A 20,439-nucleotide genomic window follows, 5' to 3' on the forward strand; every position below is an offset into this window, starting at 1 on the left:
AGTCGGGTCGGCTATATGAATCTTAGAACGCCATTGTGCTCGATCCTGTGTCATGTCCTCCGTTAGATCCAAGTACTCTAAGTCTTTTCTTAGAGTCTCTTCTAAAGTTTTCCTAGGTCTTCCTCTACCCCTTCGGCCCTGAACCTCTGTCCCATAGTCGCATCTTCTAACCAGAGCGTCAGTAGGCCTTCTTTGCACATGTCCAAACCACCGTAACCGATTTTCTTTCAGTTTTCCTTCAATTTCGGCTACTCCTACTTTACCTCGGATATCCTCATTCCTAATCTTATCATTTCTCATGTGCCCACACATCCAACGAAGCATCCTCATCTCAGCTACACCCATTTTGTGTACGTGTTGATGCTTCACCGCCCAACATTCTGTGCCATACAGCATCGCCGGCCTTATTGTCGTCCTATAAAATTTTCCCTTAAGCTTCAGTGGCATACGACGATCACACAACACGCCAGATGCACTCTTCCACTTCATCCATCCAGCTTGTATTCTATGGTTGAGATCTCCATCTAATTCTCCGTTCTTTTGCAAGATAGATCCTAGGTAGCGAAAACGGTCGCTCTTTGGTATTTCCTGATCTCTGATCCTCACCCCTAACTCATTTTGGTCTCCATTTGCACTGAACTTGCACTCCATATATTCTGTCTTTGATCGGCTTAGGCGAAGACCTTTAGATTCCAACACTTCTCTCCAAAGGTTAAGCTTTGCATTTACCCCTTCCTGAGTTTCATCTATCAACACTATATCGTCTGCGAAAAGCATACACCAAGGAATATCATCTTGAATATGTCCTGTTAACTCATCCATTACCAACGCAAAAAGGTAAGGACTTAAGGATGAGCCTTAATGTAATCCTACAGTTATGGGGAAGCTTTCGGTTTGTCCTTCATGAGTTCTTACGGCAGTCTTTGCTCCTTCATACATATCCTTTATAGCTTGGATATATGCTACTCGTACTCCTTTCTTCCCTAAAATCCTCCAAAGAATGTCTCTTGGGACCCTATCATACGCTTTTTCCAAATCTATAAAGACCATGTGTAAATCCTTTTTCCTATCTCTATATCTTTCCATCAATCTTCGTAAGAGATAGATTGCCTCCATGGTTGAGCGCCCTGGCATGAACACGAATTGGTTGTCCGAAACCCGTGTCTCTTGCCTCAATCTATGCTCAATGACTCTCTCCCAGAGCTTCATTAGCTTAATACCCCTATAGTTCATGCAATTTTGTACGTCGCCCTTATTCTTGTAAATAGGCACCAAGGTGCTCTTTCGCCACTCGTTTGGCATCTTCTTCGTTTTCAAAATCCTATTGAAAAGGTCAGTGAGCCATGCTATACCTGTCTCTCCCAAGGCTTTCCACACTTTAATCGGTATATCGTCTGGGCCCACTGCTTTTCTATGCTTCATCTTCTTCAAAGCTACAACCACTTCTTCCTTCCTGATTCGACGATAAAATGAGTAGTTTCTACACTCTTCTAAGTTACTCAACTCCCCTAAAAGAGTACTCCTTTCATGTCCTTCATTGAAAAGATTATGAAAATAACCTCTCCATCTGTCTTTGACCGCGTTCTCTGTAGCAAGAACCTTTCCATCCTCATCCTTGATGCACCTCACTTGGTTTAGGTCTCTTGTCTTCTTTTCCCTTGCTCTAGCTAGTTTATAGATATCCAACTCTCATTCTTTGGTATCTAGTCGCTTATACATATCGTCATAAGCCGCTAACTTAGTTTCTCTCACAGCTTTCTTCGCCTCTTGCTTCGCTCTTCTATACATTTCACCATTTTCATCGGTCCTATCCTTGTATAAGGCTTTACAACATTCCTTCTTAGCCTTCACCTTTGTTTGTACCTCCTCATTCCACCACCAAGATTCCTTTTGGTATAGAGCAAAGTCCTTGAACTCTCCTAATACCTCTTTTGCTACTTTTCGGATACAGCTAGCCATGGAATCCCACCTTTGGCTAGCTTCCCCCTCTCTATCCCACACACACTGGGTGATTACTTGCTCTTTGAAAATGACTTGTTTTTCTCCTTTTAGATTCCACCATCTAGTCCTTGGGCACTTCCAAGTCTTGTTCTTTTTTCTCACTCTTTTAATATGTACATCCATCACCAACAAGCGATGTTGATTAGCCAAGCTCTCCCCCGGTATAACTTTGCAATCCTTACAAGTTATACGATCCCTTTTCCTCATTAGAAGAAAATCTATTTGTGTTTTTGACGACCCACTCTTGTAGGTGATCACATGCTCTTCTCTCTTCTTAAAGAAGGTGTTGGCTAAGAAGAGATCATATGCCATTGCAAAATCCAAGATAGCTTCCCCATCCTCATTTCTCTCCCCAAAACCATGGCCACCATGAAAACCTCCATAATTGCCTGTCTCCCTGCCCACGTGTCCATTTAAATCTCCTCCTATAAATAACTTCTCCGTCTGAGCAATTCCTTGCACCAAGTCTCCAAGATCTTCCCAAAATTTCTCCTTCAAACTCGTATCCAACCCTACTTGAGGTGCGTACGCACTAATCACATTGATGAGTTCTTGTCCTATTACAATCTTAATTGCCATGATTCTATCTCCTACCCTTTTAACATCTACAACATCTTGTGTCAAGGTCTTGTCCACAATGATGCCAACACCGTTTCTCGTTCTATTTGTGCCCAAATACCAAAGCTTAAACCCTGAGTTTTCTAGATCTTTTGCCTTAAGACCAACCCACTTAGTTTCTTGTAGGCACATAATATTTATCCTTCTCCTCACCATAACTTCCACTACTTCCATAGATTTTCCCGTTAAGGTTCCTATATTCCACGTTCCTAAACGCATTCTACTCTCTTGAACCCTACCCTTCTGTCCTAGCTTCTTCACCATCCCCCGTCTAATAGGATCAAAGTACTTCTTTTGTGTGTCCTGTGTAAAGTTGATAGGAGCATATGCTCCCAAACAACTTTCAGTGGAGTCGTTCGAAAAGAAGTTTCTATGGCCCCCTTGCTCATTTAACACTGCATCCGGGTGCCGATGGAGATACAGCGACCCTTGCTCACTTATCACTGTGCTTGGGCCACACAGCGCGCCACTTACGGGTGACGTCCTAGCTTTAGCGCGATTTCGTTCTGAATTCATTGTCATAAGGATTCGACGTAACTGTGGAGTACCGGCTGTCGACTACCTGACGCCCTCCCCCTCCTCCTTTATCCGGGCTTGGGACCGGCAGTGTAAGATAAACTTACACAGACGGAGTTGATTAAAAAAAAAAAAGAACAAATAAATAAATAAAAATAATTGGGTTGGGCTTGGATAATCCGGCCTAAAGCCTAAACTTAAAATGATTTGGGTTTGGGGTAATTGGGTTGGGTCTCAGCCCAAATGGGTTTGGGTTTCAAGGCAAACGAGTTGGGTTGACCCGTTTTCAGGCCAAGTTTTTGGCCCGTTTCTGGGTTGATTTTCCAAGGCTCATAACTTTTTTGTTTCTCAACCAAATCAAGTGATTCAAAAATGAAAGTTGTATTACTCGATGAGAGGAAGAGAATGGTACCTTGCACAATGGCTAACTTATTGTGGTTCGGCCAAAAAATGCCTGGAAAGGGACGGTGCTTGGGTGAAAATTTTGGAAAAGCTACACCGAGCTATTTTCTGTGATTCACGCACATACACAACTTAAAACAAGCTTTGATCTACTCCTAAAACACAACCAAAGAGTTTCTAGAAGCTTACCAACGTCAAAAAATTACAAAAACGTCAGGAAAGACGATGAATAATGAAAATGTTGCTAAAGAGTTTCTCGGCTTGTCACGGGATTTCCAAAGGTCCTTTGTCCACCTAGTGATGGTTTGTGGCTGCTGTGTGTATGTGTGTTTCAGAGACGAGGGTTGTAGAGAGAGAGAGAGGGCACAACATGAAGGGGAGAGGTAAAGAAAATGAGAGAAAGTGAGGGGGAGAGAGAGAGTTTGATAATTTTAGAAGAAGAAAAAGGGATAACTCGCGGGTCCAACAAGGGAAAAGGGAAAAGGAGGCCTAATAGGGGAGACCAAAAAGGAATGAAGGCCCCACAGGCACACACATTAAGACCCAAAAACAATTTTAAAAGAAAAATATCCCAAACTTAGTGAAATTACAAATTAATTTGGGGGTGGGGTTTCACACATGGAGACATGATATTTAACAGATAAGGTGGGATATGGAAATTCAGACTCGTCAAACACTACATGTCTGGAAATGTAGAACTTTGTATGAATTATGTCGTAACAAATGAAACCCTTGTATTTGGAAGCATACCCTAGGAAAATACAGTTGGTTGTCTTGGGTTGTAATTTGGTACTAATATAGGGTTTTAATAGTGGAAATAATGAGCAACCAAAGATTATGAGATGTTGGATATCTGGAACAACATCAAATAGTAGTTTAAAATGAGATTTGTTATGAAGTGTAGATGAAAACATTCTATTTATAAGGTACACAACAGTTTGGCATTCAAAAGACCAGAAAGTTTGTGGCAAACAAGCTGTTTGCAATAGGGTTATAGTTGTTTCAATGATATGACCATGCTTTCTTTCGGCTAAACCATTTTGCTCAGGTGTGTAAAGGTAGGGCAATTGATGTTTAATCCATTTTTCCAAAATAAACTTTTGAAATAGTTTACTAAGGAATTTACCTCCACCATCACTTTGTAATGTTTTGATGGAAGTAGCAAAATGATTGGAAGCATAATTATAGAAGCCAACAAAAGTAGAGAAAACATCACTTTTATTGATAATGAGAAACAACCAACAATGTCTTGTGCATTCATCAATGAATGTCACATAGTACCTAAAACCATCTACGGAAATACAAGGAGATGGACCCCATACATCACTGTGAATGACCTGAAAGGGATGTATTGACTTAGACACAGAATTGACAAATGGTAATTTACAAAATTTACCTTCAAGACATGTATGACACATCATAGACAATGAATCAGGTAACACAGACACATTACATTTCTTTAACATGATAGACACCACAAAATTGGAGGGGTGACCTAACCTATTATGCCAGAGACTAGAAGAACTTGATGTCCAAGATATGCAGTTTGAGCCTTGGAAGTGACAACATTACTTCTAGCTGCAAATGGTATTGGGTATAATCCATTACTGCATTGGCCTTGAAAAAGAATCCTCCATGTGGCTTTGTCCTGGATCCAAAAACAGAAAGCATCATATATTAGCCAACAATTATTGTCCAAACATAGTCTATGCACAGACAAAAGATTATGAGATAATTGAGGAACATAAAGGACTGAATTAAGTTGCATGAGATAATTGAGGAACATAAAAGACTGAATTAAGTTGCAAAGGTTTGAATGGAGTATGAAGAGTGGAGGAACTAATATGGAATATTGATAAACCTGCACCACTCGTAGTCTGAATTGTTTCATTAGTAGGATATGGGGAAGCCAATGTAAAATTAGTCAGATCAACAATCATATGTGAAGGTGCTCTGGAATTAGTAAGCCACAGTTGTTGAGGATGAGCACTTGGTTTATGAGGTTATGATGTTAAAACATGCATGGTTGTCAGAGCTTGAGGTGAAATGTTTGAGTTCCTGAAATTATTGTATTTGGCACTATGATTCTTCCTCCCACAAATTTGACAACCCTCATAAACTGCACTATCAGAATTCCTGAATCTGCAGGTAGAAGCCAAGTGTCCAAAATTTCCACAAATCTGACATGATGTACTAGAAAATCCATGTTGCCTTGGTGGAGAAGTACCAAGAATACCAGGAGCTTGATTCACAATATAATTTCCATAGTTGGACTTGGAACTCCTAAAACGAGAGTGAGAATCATATTGAAATTTGCCCTTGTTTTTGTTCTTACTGTAGTTTGGCTTGAACCCAGAAGAGTAGAAATGGGACTGAGAAGAACCCCCATAGGAATACCAAATGAAGAATCCTCAGCTTTGGGAGAATCACCATAAGATTTTGAGCGACTGCCATTATTTCGAGCAACCATTGCAGATAAGAAGGGGTAATGGGAACATTTTCATTCATTGCTTCCTCAGCAAGTAACTAAGATTTGAGATCTTTCATGGAGATAACATTCTCACGGCCTCGAATAATGGATCGCAGAGTATTGTACTCAGATGGGAAACCATTCAAGGTTAATATGACAATATCATCATCATCGAATTGAACTCCAGCAGCAAACACATAATCACGAGCTTCTTTAATTCGTTTTAAATACAGTGAAATCAAATCAATACCTTTCTTGATATTTTGTAACTCAGATTTCATCTGAAAGATCGTAGCTCGAGTAACAATAAAAAATTGTTCTTTGAGACGCACCCGCAGATCATAAGAACTAGTACTACCAATTACACAAGAAACACCAGAAAGGGATAATGTGGCTGTGATCAATTGCATCAATGCCCGATAGTGCATTTTCCAGATCTTGAACTCATCACTTTCAAATGTAGATAGTCCATCACTTGAAGAAACAGCGGAATCCCCAAAAGTAGGCATAATAAATCGAGGAGGACAGAGATGAGACCTATCCACAAAACCCATAAGACCATGACCTTTAATAAGCAATTCGATCTGAAAATTCCAAGTCAAATAGTTGGAATCATCAAGTTTGACAGTCACAGAAGATGAGACTGTTGATATGAGAGACATTATAGAAGAGTGAAGAATCTGCAATTGAGCAGAAGTCACCATTGTAGAAGATCAAGAGAAGAAACCCAGATGACAATTTTCTCTGAGAAATTAGAACAAACACTTGGTGTCCAAAGAAGAAGATGCACCTAGTTTAGAGAAGCAGAGAGCAATCATGATCCCAAGAAAAGAAGATCGATTGTGAAGCGTAGTAGGAAGCGGAAGCAGAAGAACCAAGATCAAGAAACCTTCAAGCCGAAACTTTTCAGGTGAAAGATACCATGTAAACAGAAGGAGAAATAACTATCTTGCAGAGGAAGAAAGTATGTTTGTATATTGTATTGAGAATAATACCAGATTACACTTATACAATGTGTATATATCTCGTTACATTGCTTAACTACTAAGCTAATACAAAACTCACAAGATGCTGACACTTGTCACAATCTCAGCTCATAGAATCCTAACCAACTTAACTATTTTACACATTATATTTAACAAACAAGAGGGGGGACCAAATGTAAATTTACATCTCTAGTTAGAGCAAAGATATGTTTAAATGACATGTAAATATGATTTTTATATCTCTCTTTTGATGATGCTCCAAGAGAAAGTTAGAAGTGAAATTTCATTATTTTTTGCTTTGAAAAAGTCAATGGGAGGAGAGACTTCCCCATTGCAGGCCAAGGCATACCGTAAGCTGCTTTAAGGATTTAAAGAGGGAGTCTTAGTCCATTTTTTGGTTTTTCAGTACACACGAAATGATTGTTCATGTATTATATGTCTGGTCTAGTTACAATATTGTTCCATTGATTGAACAAGGTGAATAGCTGAAGGCTAAATAACTGGATGATGGATGGATGGATGGATGGATGGGTGGATGGATCAAAAAGCTAACATCATTCTCACAAATTCTTCGTAATTCACTAAGCCATCACCATCCAAATCTGCTTCTCTGATCATCTGCTCTACCTCTTCATCTGTCAGTCTTTCTCCCAGATTTACCATCACATGCCTCAACTGCAGGAAAGATATTATGTTAACAATCATCACAGTAAACTAAAACAAAAATATATATAAGTTGCTACAGGAGAGGGATCTCCATTTTTCTTGCAAGACATGGCAACCTTTTGCGGGTATAGTTCAAAGATTCGAACCGTCTGTTTAAAACTTTGCTCAAATATCCTTCAAATTGAAAATGTGTGATATTCTGCTCGTTGAGCTCATGCAATAAGTCCAAGTTGGTGAGCTGGGGTATCGATTTTCTGCTCTTAATTCACATTTTGTTGGATGCTTTGCTTGATTAAGATATCTTTGGATTCACACGGGAATAAGAATCAAAGTCAAGATTAAATTTAGGATATCTTATATTGCTAGAACTTTGATCTTCATTTATATAATCGCAAAGCCTCTCATTAGCAACGTGCCTTCAAATAAATTCTTATTTTCTCAATAATAATATGTCAATGGGATAGAGAATATAGTTATTCAACCTCATTAGGTGAAATGTAGCCATCCTGATCCTTGTCAAAAACTTTGAAAGCTTCTTTCAATTCTTCATCCGCGTCGTTTTCCTATATATAAACAAATTATTTAACATGCTAACTAGTTAAACTTGTCTATGTCAGAAGATTAGTTATTGGTTGGGAAAACAATCAAGTACGTTCACTAAAATATGCAAACTAATTAATTTACCTTCATTTTTCTTGCCATGAGATTCAAGAACTCCCCGAACTCTATGGTTCCGTTTCCATCAACGTCAACTTCACTTATCATGTTCTGCAATTCTTCTTCCGTAGGGTTTGGATCCAACAATTTGACCGCAGTGGCAAGTTCTTCAATAGTAATGCAGCCTAACAAATTTTAAATAAACACATATATACATATGAACATGAATAATTTAAAGCAATTACTTATTATGTTTGTCTGAAAATTAATAAATCTACGTGAATGTGTGATACTATTGAATTACTATTAATCAAGCTTAACTGCAGTAGCTGCCATAACATCAAAGCATTCAAGCATATCGAAGATCGCGCATGGTGGAGCTGCAGGGGGTCCAGAAACTGACAGAAATAATTTGTAATCAAGGGCTGCTAAACGTACAGCCTGCCTTAATTTTGTTTCAATTGCAAAAACTGAGTCTAAGAGCTAGCTTAGGGGCATAACTAATATGTGTATAAGTAGATTTTCTGGTTTAAAGTTTCAATGTATATTTCATATATTTGTACAAGAGTGAGTCCAGGTATATATGAGAAGAGAGAGGGAAAAGAAAAGAGATGGGAAGGATGGCTGCAGCAAGCAACCGACAAGAAAGAAGAAATCTAAACCTTACACAAAGACATTACCCCAATCAGTCTCCTCCCTTAAATCAAGGGAAATGTGATTTACATACCCTTACCGTAAAGATTACAATGAGCATTGCCCTAGAGATTTACCCTAGGGGTCACCTTGGTAGTAGATTCCATATGCAACATCAGTCATATGCAGCATCAGACATATGCAACATCAGTAGATGCAGCATCACAACAGTATATCACGTATTAAAACTTAATAACCTCTCTGAGTTTCTTTAATCATTTGCTACGTGTAAACATAGAATAATTAGGAAGATCAAACTTACCATCTCCATCCTTGTCAAAAAGACAGAAAGCTTCCTGAAACTCAACAATCTGTTCTTCAGTTAGGACCTCTCCCATTCTGTGCTTGACCATAATCTTCAAATTTTGGGATTAACCACTGTTTATGTACCTGGGAAACAATGAGATGGAGCTGGTGTAAATGGACTATATTTATATATGTTTTTGCGTGTGTTCATTTGATATGCATCTACTTATTAAGGGGGAAAGCAGGAATTCTTAATAAGATGGTAAGCGTTGTCCGTTCTTCAAGTTAGAAAACATAACGTTGGAAAGTGACTTACAGTCAACCATGTTATAATAGAAAGTTACACTATCAAAGACTTTATAGACATTTATATTTGTTGTTTGATATATATTTCGTAATTAGTCAGACATTATTGATTAAGATGTCTCTGGATTTTTGTTTCAAAGTCTTACGCTTACTAGGAAAATTTGAAAATGTACTGCAGAGTTGCCATGCAGTTCCACTTTGGCGACCACGACTCTTGAAACCTCATTTTCAGTGCTATTGTTTTCTTTAAAATCGGTGTTTTTTGTCCTACAGTGTATATAAAACTGTTTTTCGAGTAAAGGGTTTGTAACTTAAGTGGTTAAGATAGTTTACATTGCACCATAAGTACTTGTATTCGACATGATAAAAGAAAACTATGTTCTCCGAAAAGAGTCTGGCTAATTCATTCATATAAATTAGAAAATGTCGCCTTGAAAACTTTTGTCTGGTTTTCGTTACCAAACTTTGTTACATGTTAATGTTGCAGCAGAGGTGCTACTAGACTTTCCGTACATACATATTTGATCAAAATTTGACTAAATTAATCTAAAGCCCGCTACAAGTAAATAAACATCAAGAACTTGTTTCCTAAGCACCAGAGCTCCATGAAAAGGGAGAGGAGTCAGAGAACAAGGGATGTGATTGAAACCCCTGGACTAGAGAATAGCAATTCAATTGACTGACTTGAGCGTCAGAATATCTTTTGCAGGTACCCCAACTCCAAACGAAGCTTTGGAGAGAGGACGTTCGAGGACACTTCTAACAAGGAATTCGACTTACATGCAGGTTACAGTCAACGAATCTGTGGAGGAATTTCTTCATGTAAGAAGTCTCGCTCCAACAGTTCAGCAAATACAGCAGTTGGCCATAGTCATTTTAGAGAACCTCATGAGCGTCGAGGCGGTAGAAGCTGATGTAGGGATACCTTTGGACAGTGAGAGGAGGAAAATGCGGTGTTTGTAGGGTGTATAAATTGTAAATCTTTTTGTCCCTAGCAATTCTCTGTCGATTCTTCGCCTCCCTCGCTTCCAATAACTGCTCCCTCACATAACTTATCAAGTATTCTTTTTTCTCCGGAGCTAAAAATTCATCCTCTTGTATCAACTATTCAAGTGAGAACTCCTTAAACCAATTCAACTTCGTTTCGTCACCACGACAATTTTAGTTAGATGTCTCATTGAGTCCATATGAGAGAATATTGAACAAAATCATGATTCATTAGAGCCTTGTGATTTGAAGTGCTATTATTACAAGGGCTCGGTCGTTATGTCCTAGAAAGACAAGCGCCGATCAACCATGAGTCAAGATTCTAAAAGTCGTTAGGCACTAGTCGGGCATAAACTTGTTTTGAGAAAAAAAAAAGCTGACATTTGCCTTGACCTATTTTCATGATTTTCTAATCCATTTTCATGTGCATCAGCATGTCTGTTAACGTTTTTTTATTTTTTATATTATGAGTTCGAATTAAATTTGGTATTTAGTTGCATGCCTATTTCTTGTTTTCTATGTAAGTAATATAGCAATTACACCCTAATTTTTCTAACATATTCGTGGTTATAAACCGACTCCAATTGATCATACCATGCTGTGCCAACAGGAAAGGCAGCCTTCTACCGATCCTCCATGTTTCGGGATCGTTAGATCCTCCTGCTTCTGTCCTCATTGTGTATGTTACTTCTTTTTCCTTCACTCTCTTCTATTTCACTCCACGAATCGCTTGAAATTCAAGGATAAAATTGTTATTCACATACTAAACAAGTCATAATGGTTAGATATTGCACTTGTCGTTTAGGTGAGTCAAATCTGAAATCTCTCCCGCGGGTAAAGATATATAGTACTCGCCTAAAGAAAAGAAGTATAGTACTAATTTGTACGACAAATAATAAACTCTTCACCAAAAGAGCTAAATTTGATCTACTATGATATAATGAGAGAGGTATAGAAAATGTGTGACTAACAGATAATACGTACACATTACCAACCTATAAAATCTAATTAACCATCAGGGGTAACTTAATAGTTGGGGACGAATTTCAAACCTGTATTATACATGGTAGGTCCTGTGTTCGATTGCTGGCGCTAGTGCACCACACAATGGTGGTGGGGAAGGTAAAATACTTCTATAAATCTTCTTGGCCCCGCAAAGGACGTGGACTGTCGTGACAATGCCATCAACTAAAGAATGTTTTTGAATTTTGCTGCAAGATCACATGATTATACTGTCATTCTAACTCATTCTTTCTCGATTAATTTGGCGACACTCCTTCCTATCCTACAATACTTTGCAATTATTAGAATCGTCTACTTTTTAGTTCACCTTTTAAAGATCAAATTTGAAAGAGAGAAAAACAATAAAATCAAAAATAATTTTACGTTTAATTAACGTTGTCAAAATTTTAATGAGACATTTCTCGTTGTAATTACTTGGAAATTGAGGTGCCATCTAAAAGTTTGAATCTTCGGACAAAAACGGACACAAAACCAATAAGCTTCTTGTCCTCTAGACCAGTTCAATTCCTAGTCCAAATACACAAAGTCAGCTCTTCTCTCTCTCCCTCTCTCTCTCTCTCTCTCTCTCTCTCTCTCTCTCTAAAATGTCGGACGGAGCCTTAACGGTCCTCGACGGCAGCCACCTGAGAGGCGTCGACCTCATCCTGCCGGATGCTGACGCCAGCCTAACGGGAGCTCAGGTCCTCGACCTTGCCGTCTCCAAAGTCTCTTCCTCCCTCTTCGGCCTCTCGCTGCCTCAGAGCCTCAAGTCCTCTGCTTTGAGACGCAACAGCCTCCAAGACGACGACGCTTTCCGAAGCGCGGAGCTCGATCGCGCGCAGGCTCTGAAGGTGATCGGCGAGTACATCACGGCGATCGCCGATGAATTGAAAGGTGCTAAATTTAACTTCCATAAGTACAATTGTTAATGTCAATTATATATACATTGTGTGATGAATTGTGGTATAATCCGAAAACGAGGTTCCGATGAAGTTTAAAGGATGTCTTGTGTGATTCAGGATCTAAGAAAGTGAGGATCGGTAATTGATGTAGTACTTAAACGAGTTTGAATAAATTAAGGTGTAATTTTAGTATGAATAATTGTTGTTTGACTTTGAAACTGTTTGGTGGCTAGAAATGTCGGAAATGTCGACATGAAAAACACACAAAAATACTTTTTTCTGTTGTAAAATTGACGATGTGTGCAGTGTAATAAATGAAACAAGACACAAAATTTATGAGGTTCATCTACAGTCAGTGTGACTGGACGTCCTCTGGACAGCAGTAGTGCTTTCATTATAATGTGAAATAATAGGAGTACAAAGTTAACTCTTTCTATTCTCTATCTCTCATCTCTCCTCTCTGTTCTTCCTTCCTCTTCCGACCTCTCTCTCTCCCGTGAGCCTTGTGGCTGCTATATATTTGCTCTCATCCTCAACATTCCTTTTTATAGGCACAGATGATAGTGCTTGCTGCCTTACTGCCAGCTAAGCTACAATGCTCTAAAGTGGTTGATATAGTCATCCATTACATCATTTAGTGGTCAGCCACCAATGTTTACAACATTTTCTTGTTTGTTTTGTCCATTATTCTAAAAATCTTCGTCTAGCGCCGTCTAGGCCCCATTTAGGCGCTAAGCGGCTGGTCATCGCCCCGATTAATGCCTACAACAACAACAAATCCTTTTCCCACTAAGTGGGGTCGGCTATATGAATCCTAGAACGCCATTGCGCTCATTTGTGTCATGTCCTCCGTTAGATCCAAGTACTCAAGTCTTTTCTTAGGGTCTCTTCCAAAGTTTTCCTAGGTCTTCCTCTACTCCTTCGGCCCCGAACCTCTGTCCCGTAGTCACATTTTCGAACCGGAGCGTCAGTAGGCCTTCTTTGCACATGTCCAAACCACCGGAACCGATTTTCTCTCATATTTCCTTCAATTTTGGCTACTCCTACTTTACCTCGGATATCCTAATTCCCAATCTTATCCTTTCTCGTGTGCCCATACATCCCACGAAGCATCCTCATCTCCGCTACACCCATTTTGTGTACGTTGATGCTTCACCGCCCAACATTCTGTGCCATACAACATCGCTGGCCTTATTGCCGTCCTATAAAATTTTCCCTTGAGCTTTAGTGGCCTACGACGGTCACACAACACGCCGGATGCACTCTTACACTTCATCCATCCAGCTTGTATTCTATGGTTGAGATCTCCAACTAATTCTCCGTTCTCTTGCAAGATAGATCCTAGGTAGCGAAAACGGTCACTTTTTGTGATCTTCGCTAGATTGCTCCGGTCATTAGTGTGGATAAGTATATAAATGGATAGAGATAGGAAAGCAAACACAAGATGTACGTGGTTCACCCAGATTGGCTACGTCCACGGAATAGAGGAGTTCTCATTAATTGTGAAGGGTTTACACAAGTACATAGGTTCAAGCTCTCCTTTAGTGAGTACAAGTGAATGATTTAGTACAAATGACATTAGGAAATATTGTGGGAGAATGATCTCGTAGCCACGAAACTTCTAAGTACCGGAGTGTGGTATCGTCTTGACTTGCCTTTATCTGTCTCATAGGTAGATGTGGCATCTTCTCTGGAAGTACTCTTCCTCCATCCAGGGGTGGTATCTGTAACTGGTGGAGATGCACAAGGTAATGTATCAATTTCACTTGAAACTTACTTGTAGTTTCATGCTTGGTCAAGCGAGATACAAACCATGTAGTAGGAGTCCCCCAAGTCGCCGAGCTGGGGGATCTGCTGAAAGAGGTGACAGACAAGGTAAGCAATCAGAGCTCCGGCTGATTGTTCACATTCTCCCTATCTTGCAGGCAGCATGAAGGATAAAGAGAAGAAAAATGAGGAGAGATGATATGGGATACTTTTGCTTTTGAAGAAGTAACTTTCCACAGGCTTATTCTTGAACTGGGCTGGAGGGTTTTTTGGTTTCCTCCAGAGTATAAGGCCGACTGAAGAATTTGAGGGTCAAAACAAGTCCATCAAATCTAGAGTACGTTCGACCCTACTGATATGGGATACTTTTGCTTTTGATAGAGTAGTGGATGTATCGGCACGTGTGCTGTTACGCTTGTCTCCACATGCTTCCTTGTATCCTTCTCATTTGCCCTATCTGTTCCTCAGGCAGATGCGGTATCTTCCCTGGAAGCATAAGATGTTGAAGATGAGTACTCGAGAGCAATGCCAGGTAAGTAATCAGGTAAGGGGTTCCAGGCAGTCAGTTCCTGGCTGGAAGCTTGATTCCAAGTGCTGACTGATTGCTCTCTTTCTCCTTGTCTTGCAGGTAAGAACAAGGCCAAAGGAAAAGACAGGGAAAAAGCATGATATGGGATACTCTTGCTTTTAACCCTGATGATATGAGATATTCTTGCTCTAGTATAGCTTGTTTACAGAGGTATTATCGGGGGGAAAGAAAGCTGAATATTTCGAAAGGCTTTGTTGGGAGTGCCTTCTCAGATAAGAGAAAGGGTTGAGCATTTTTGCAGGTCTGCCTGTCCGTTAGGGATGGAAGTCGACATATATAGGAGTCTCCCTAACATCAAGTAATAATGCTATTCCTTTACCCTGCTTGGTTATAGCACGGTAGTGGGAGCTGCCAGCTTCACATGTTTTAACTCTGTCAGAGCACTTTGAAAAAGTGGTTTGTGGTATCTGGAAAGCTGATGTTGCGTGTGAAGATTACAGACCTGTCGGGGGTCTGGCTCTCGAGATTCGGAGAACGATGCCTCTTCGATTTTTGAGAAAGTAATCCTGCTGGGGGTCTGGCTCTCGAGATTCGGAGAGCGGTGTCTCTTCGATTTTTGAGAAAGTAATCATGTTGGGAGTCTGGCTCTCGAGATTCGAAGGGCCGTGCCTCTTCGATTTTGGAGCAAGCAATCTTGTTGGGAGTGTTTTCTCGAATGTGAGTAAAGGTTGGGCATGTTTGCTAGTCTACCTTGCCACGAAGCACAGAGGTTGACACACAGGGACTTTCCAATTATCCAACAGTGGTACTGTTCCTTTACCCTCTCTTCGATTTTGAGAAAGTAATCATGTTGGGAGTCTGGCTCTCGAGATTCGGAGGGTCGTGCCTCTTCGATTTTGGAGCAAGCAATCTTGTTGGGAGTGTTTTCTCGAATGTGAGTAAAGGTTGGGCATGTTTGCTAGTCTACCTTGCCACGAAGCACAAAGGTTGACACACCGGGACTTTCCAATTATCCAGCAGTGGTACTGTTCCTTTACCCTCTCTTCGATTTTTGAGAAAGTAATCATGTTGGGAGTCTGGCTCTCGAGATTCGGAGGGCGGTGCCTTTTCGATTTTGGAGCAAGCAATCTTGTTAGGAGTGTTTTCTCGAATGTGAGTAAAGGTTGGGCATGTTTGCTAGTCTACCTTGCCACGAAGCACAGAGGTTGACACACCGGGACTTTCCAATTATCCAGCAGTGGTACTGTTCCTTTACCCTTGTGGGTAATAATATGGTAGCTAGACCTTCAAAATTTATGTGTCTAAACTTTGTTAGTGTTGTTTCTTTGCAATTCTTTTACCCTTCTTGGTCAGAGCGATGTAGTGGGAGCTGCAAGCTTCACGTGTCTCAACTTTGTCAGAGAACTTTGGCAAAGTTATCTGTGGTACCCATGAGCTACTGTTGCATGTGGGAAGTGGGTGATTGAACAGTACGATTCATGTGCTTTCTACTTCGCCAGAAATCTTCGACAGAATGCCCATAATTTCCGCAAAGCTGAGTGTGCGTGTGACAGGTGCTGACAAGGCTGGAAAAGTAGGTGCCTCTTCGATTTCTGAAATCGGCCCTCGTGGTCTCTGATCAGCCCAGATTTTGAGAAAGCAAGCCTCTTCAATTTCTGAGATCGGCCTTTGTGGTCTTTGAGCAGCCCAGCTTTTGAGAAAGCAAACACCTCTTCGATTTCTGAGATCGACCCTCGTGGTCTCTGAGCAGCCCAGCTTTTGAGAAAGCAAACGCCTCTTCGATTTCTGAGCAGGCGCCTCTTCGATTTCTGAAGCTTTGTCGAGTGCAGATTTTTATAGGGGCTGACATTAAGTTCCAAAGCACACTTGAATATCCACCAGTAGAAGCTTCATTCTTGCACTTCTAAGATCTTGATTTGTCCGACCTCTTCTCTCTTCAACACCTTTGAAAATGTCTGGCCCCTCCGACCGTCGTTTTGACTTGAACCTTGTTGAAGAGGCAGCCCCGCCTTCTCCAGACAACATATGGCGCCCATCATTCGTCTCCCCTACTGGTCCTCTTACCGTTGGGGATTCCGTGATGAAGAATGATATGACTGCTGCGGTAGTGGCCAGGAACCTTCTCACTCCCAAAGATAACAGACTACTTTCCAAACGGTCTGATGAGTTGTCTGTTAAGGATTCTCTGGCTCTCAGTGTTCAGTGTGCAGGTTCTGTGTCTAATATGGCCCAACGCCTATTTGCTCGAACCCGCCAAGTTGAATCATTGGCGGCTGAAGTGATGAGTCTCAAACATGAGATTAGAGGGCTCAAGCATGAGAATAAACAGTTGCACCGGCTCGCACATGACTATGCTACAAACATGAAGAGGAAGCTTGACCAGATGAAGGAATCTGATGGTCAGGTTTTACTTGATCATCAGAGATTTGTGGGTTTGTTCCAAAGGCATTTATTGCCTTCGTCTTCTGGGGCTGTACCGCGTAATGAAGCTCCAAATGATCAATCTCTGATGCCTCCTCCTTCTAGGGTTTTGTCCAGTACTGAGGCTCCGAATGATCCCACTCCGGTGCCTTCTCTTTCTGGGGCTCTACCGACTGCTGAGACTTCTCCTAAGCAACCTTTGTGAAGGCTCCCTCTTGTTTGTTTATTTTGACTCAAGTATATGTACATATTTGTAACTTATCAAGGATATCAATAAATAAGCTTTCCTTCATTTCAACGTATTGTGTTAAATACACCAAAGCCTTCTTCGCTAAGTTCTTTGAATTTTCTTTTGTTGAAGCTTGTATGTTGAAGCTTTGTGAGTGGAGCATATAGGTTGAGGTAGTGTTCCCTTAATTTCCCGAGTGAGGAAAACTTCTCGGTTGGAGACTTGGAAAATCCAAGTCACTGAGTGGGATCGGCTATATGAATCTTAGAACGCCATTATGTTCTGTCCTGTGTCATGTCCTCCGTTAGATCCAAGTACTCTAAGTCTTTTCTTAGGGTCTCTTCCAAAGTTTTCCTAGGTCTTCCTCTGCCCCTTCGGCCCTGAACCTCTGTCCCATAGCGCATCTTCTAATCGGAGCGTCAGTAGGCCTTCTTTGCACATGTCCAAACCACCGTAACCGATTTTCTCTCATCTTTCCTTCAATTTCGGCTACTCCTACTTTACCCCGGATATCCTCATTCCTAATCTTATCCTTTCTCGTGTGCCCACACATCCAACGAAGCATCCTCATCTCCGCTACACCCATTTTGTGTACGTGTTGATGCTTCACCGCCCAACATTCTGTGCCATACAGCATCGCCGGCCTTATTGCCGTCCTATAAAATTTTCCCTTGAGCTTCAGTTGTTTTGAATCTTTGATATGTGGAACTTTTTTGGGCCCGAAATGGAATAAGGGGTTTGAACTTTCAAGTACTTAAATGACGGATTGAAAGGTCGAACTTGGTTGTTTAATTTAACGTATTGTTTAATCGCGTCATTTGGCGGGTGCGAAAATGCTTGGCAAGAACAGAAGTTGGTTTCGGAGAATTTTGATTGTATGATGTAGGACGTCGGAGAGCTTTATGATTTAATGATTAGTTGATGCTTATTGCGTATGCTGAAATTTTGTCTTCGCTCTTCAGATGATCCGCTTGTCATATCTGTCTTGGACGGATGCAATCTTCGACTGTTTTTAGAGGACGAGGATGATTTTGCAATGTTAGCGGAGAATCTGTTCACTGATCTGGATGTAGAAGATAAAGGAAAGATCAACAAGAAGGAGATCCGGAATGCGCTTGCTCACATGGGAGTTGAGATGGGCGTTCCTCCCGTTTCAGGTTTATCTTGAATTCATTGCTTTGGTTGTTGATTCTATGATATACATATCGCTGATTTTTCTGCAACTGAATTATAAATTCTGCACAGAAATTAAATTAGAGTTGTCTTGAATGGTTCTCTAAAATGTTCTCGTATGATTCAAGCACTTCTTTTGCTAAAAAGAAGAATAAGACTGCACTACGTTCGGTCCATGAGTAGCTTGTTTGTTGGGAGATATTACCGGGACTGCATTCGTAATTTCCGTTTGCAAATCAAGAATTACTACAAGTTGTTGTCACATTTATTCGTTAGTGTAAATTTTGAGCGATTCTAACAACTAACGTCCATTCGTGTGAACTTAGGTTTGTGGCATATTATATCTACATGCATATGCATGATCTTTTGCTCACATGCTTTGTTCTATGCATATGGGACAAATCACATGGATTCTCATCACCCGTTCCTTCCTAAATTGCATCGCTTATCCAATCGAGTGTCTTAGTTTTTATAGAGTTGATAATTCACAAGGTGCAATTCAACAGAATTTCCTCCTCTAAGTGATATCTTGACAAAACACAAAGCTGATGGGGATGAAGAATTGGGCCAAGCACAATTTGCTCAGCTACTCCAGCCTGTCCTGCAGGAACTAGCCGAGGCCCTGGCCAAAAAGCATGTTGTTATCATCCAGAGTGTCAAGATTGTAAATGGTTCCAAGCTAAGAAAGGTAGTTCTTTTTCCCCGTTGTTTTATACGGTACCCCCTTGTTATCTAGCGAACTAAAAGAAATTTGCTTAACATTGGTAACCAGGTTGACCTAAAATTTCAAACAGTTCGGATAACTCTGATCCACCTCGAGTCAATGGGGTTCTATAATTTTCCTTGATGGAAACAATTAAGTCTTGTCTCGGGTCTTTTTTGGATTCGAAAGCTCTAAGGACTTTAGTCTTTGTTGGCACTAGCCTAAATATATGTTTGTCAATTATTTCAATGAGCCTCTAATAGACTGACGAAAACTATGCAGTTTTTGGCTGATGAGAAGCAATTGAAAAATGTGGTTGAGAAGATATTGCAAGAAGAGCACCATGGAAAGGACGGATTGGGGAATGCAGATAAAATTAGGAGTTTTCTTGAGAAAAATGGGCAAGAGTTGGGTCTGCCACCATACGAACCCGAGGCAGTTACTCTTTTGTATGATGCAGTGTTTGCTGATCTAAGCGCAGATAAGAGTGCTCCGGAAGTAGGTCAAGATGAATGTGGAAATCTTGTGAAGGAGATACTCGAGGAATTCGCAGATCAGCTAGAAGCGAGTCCTGTTTTTTGTGATGCTTGATCATCCAGTCTCAACCGGCAGAGCTTCTTGTTTGTGCAGATAACTCGTTTATTCACGTGTTTTTGAATCCATACAGCCAAAATACGAACGATATTACGGATTGTGAATCATAGCATGGTTGGTTTAAGGTGAATTTCACTACTTTAAGCCTTTTTTGAGTGACTGAATAACTACATTACAGAGTTTACTAAACATAAAACAAGGATCTGATGCAGATTGCTTTCGAGTTTCACCGCATTGTGTTCTTATTGTTTGGCATCGGATTATCGACATGGAAACGATTCTCGTGCTAGCAATTCACGGACGTTGTTCGGTTCGATTTGGTTTAAGGTTCAAACTATCTTACCAAATGGATTCATTTGGTGACTGGTTTGGTTCAGTAAAATAATGTCAAGTGTAAATAGTAGAATGAATATGGTCGTTTTCTTGTACACCAAACTAAATCGAATCAATCTAATTACGGTTCTGTTCGGTTCGATTCAAGACTACACCTCTCACGTAAAAAAACCAAACAAAATTGTTCGAATTGATCAAGTGCAAATATTGAACCAAATTATTCGAATCAGTTTTTATT

At 40.4% G+C, this 20,439-nt stretch overlaps 2 protein-coding genes and 1 long non-coding RNA gene across 4 annotated transcripts; 2 read left to right on the forward strand and 1 right to left on the reverse strand.

Annotated features, from left to right (window-relative positions):
- Nucleotides 1-6,956: 6,956 nt before the first annotated feature.
- Nucleotides 6,957-9,457, reverse strand: LOC126617942 (calmodulin-like). Its single transcript, XM_050286020.1, has 4 exons — nt 9,272-9,457; nt 8,344-8,501; nt 8,142-8,222; nt 6,957-7,668 (listed from the first exon to the last, which is right to left on the reverse strand). The coding sequence occupies exons 1-4, from the start codon at nt 9,360-9,362 to the stop codon at nt 7,534-7,536; spliced, it is 465 nt and encodes a 154-aa protein (XP_050141977.1). The 5' UTR covers nt 9,363-9,457; the 3' UTR covers nt 6,957-7,533.
- Nucleotides 9,458-12,056: 2,599 nt separating this feature from the next.
- On the forward strand, nt 12,057-20,097 carry LOC126617934 (uncharacterized). The gene is made up of 4 exons (XM_050286012.1): nt 12,057-12,444; nt 18,361-18,555; nt 19,078-19,259; nt 19,557-20,097. The coding sequence occupies exons 1-4, from the start codon at nt 12,156-12,158 to the stop codon at nt 19,863-19,865; spliced, it is 975 nt and encodes a 324-aa protein (XP_050141969.1). The 5' UTR covers nt 12,057-12,155; the 3' UTR covers nt 19,866-20,097.
- Nucleotides 13,829-15,285, forward strand: LOC126617943 (uncharacterized). 2 transcript variants are annotated; one of them, XR_007621594.1, is made up of 3 exons: nt 13,829-14,200; nt 14,378-14,556; nt 14,688-15,285. It is a non-coding gene; the product is annotated as an uncharacterized LOC126617943 (long non-coding RNA). The 2 variants fall into 2 exon arrangements; XR_007621593.1 differs by lacking the exon at nt 13,829-14,200 and having other exon boundaries at nt 14,266-14,556; nt 14,688-14,751; nt 14,848-15,285.
- Nucleotides 20,098-20,439: the final 342 nt, after the last annotated feature.

This window comes from Malus sylvestris, chromosome 4, assembly GCF_916048215.2.
Source record: "Malus sylvestris chromosome 4, drMalSylv7.2, whole genome shotgun sequence".
In the NCBI taxonomy this organism is placed as follows: Eukaryota; Viridiplantae; Streptophyta; class Magnoliopsida; order Rosales; family Rosaceae; genus Malus; species Malus sylvestris.

Excerpts from the sequence above, each read along its gene's own strand:
- LOC126617942 (XM_050286020.1), bottom strand. The coding sequence starts at position 9,362 with ATGGTCAAGCACAGAATGGGAGAGGTCCTAACTGAAGAACAGATTGTT. Across the intron at positions 8,223-8,343 it reads TCATGGCAAGAAAAATGAAG|GAAAACGACGCGGATGAAGA; the intron begins GTAAATTAATTA and ends GTTTATATATAG. Across the intron at positions 7,669-8,141 it reads GCTACATTTCACCTAATGAG|TTGAGGCATGTGATGGTAAA; the intron begins GTTGAATAACTA and ends TCTTTCCTGCAG.
- LOC126617934 (XM_050286012.1), top strand. The coding sequence starts at position 12,156 with ATGTCGGACGGAGCCTTAACGGTCCTCGACGGCAGCCACCTGAGAGGC. Across the intron at positions 12,445-18,360 it reads GATCGCCGATGAATTGAAAG|ATGATCCGCTTGTCATATCT; the intron begins GTGCTAAATTTA and ends TTCGCTCTTCAG. Across the intron at positions 18,556-19,077 it reads GGGCGTTCCTCCCGTTTCAG|AATTTCCTCCTCTAAGTGAT; the intron begins GTTTATCTTGAA and ends GCAATTCAACAG.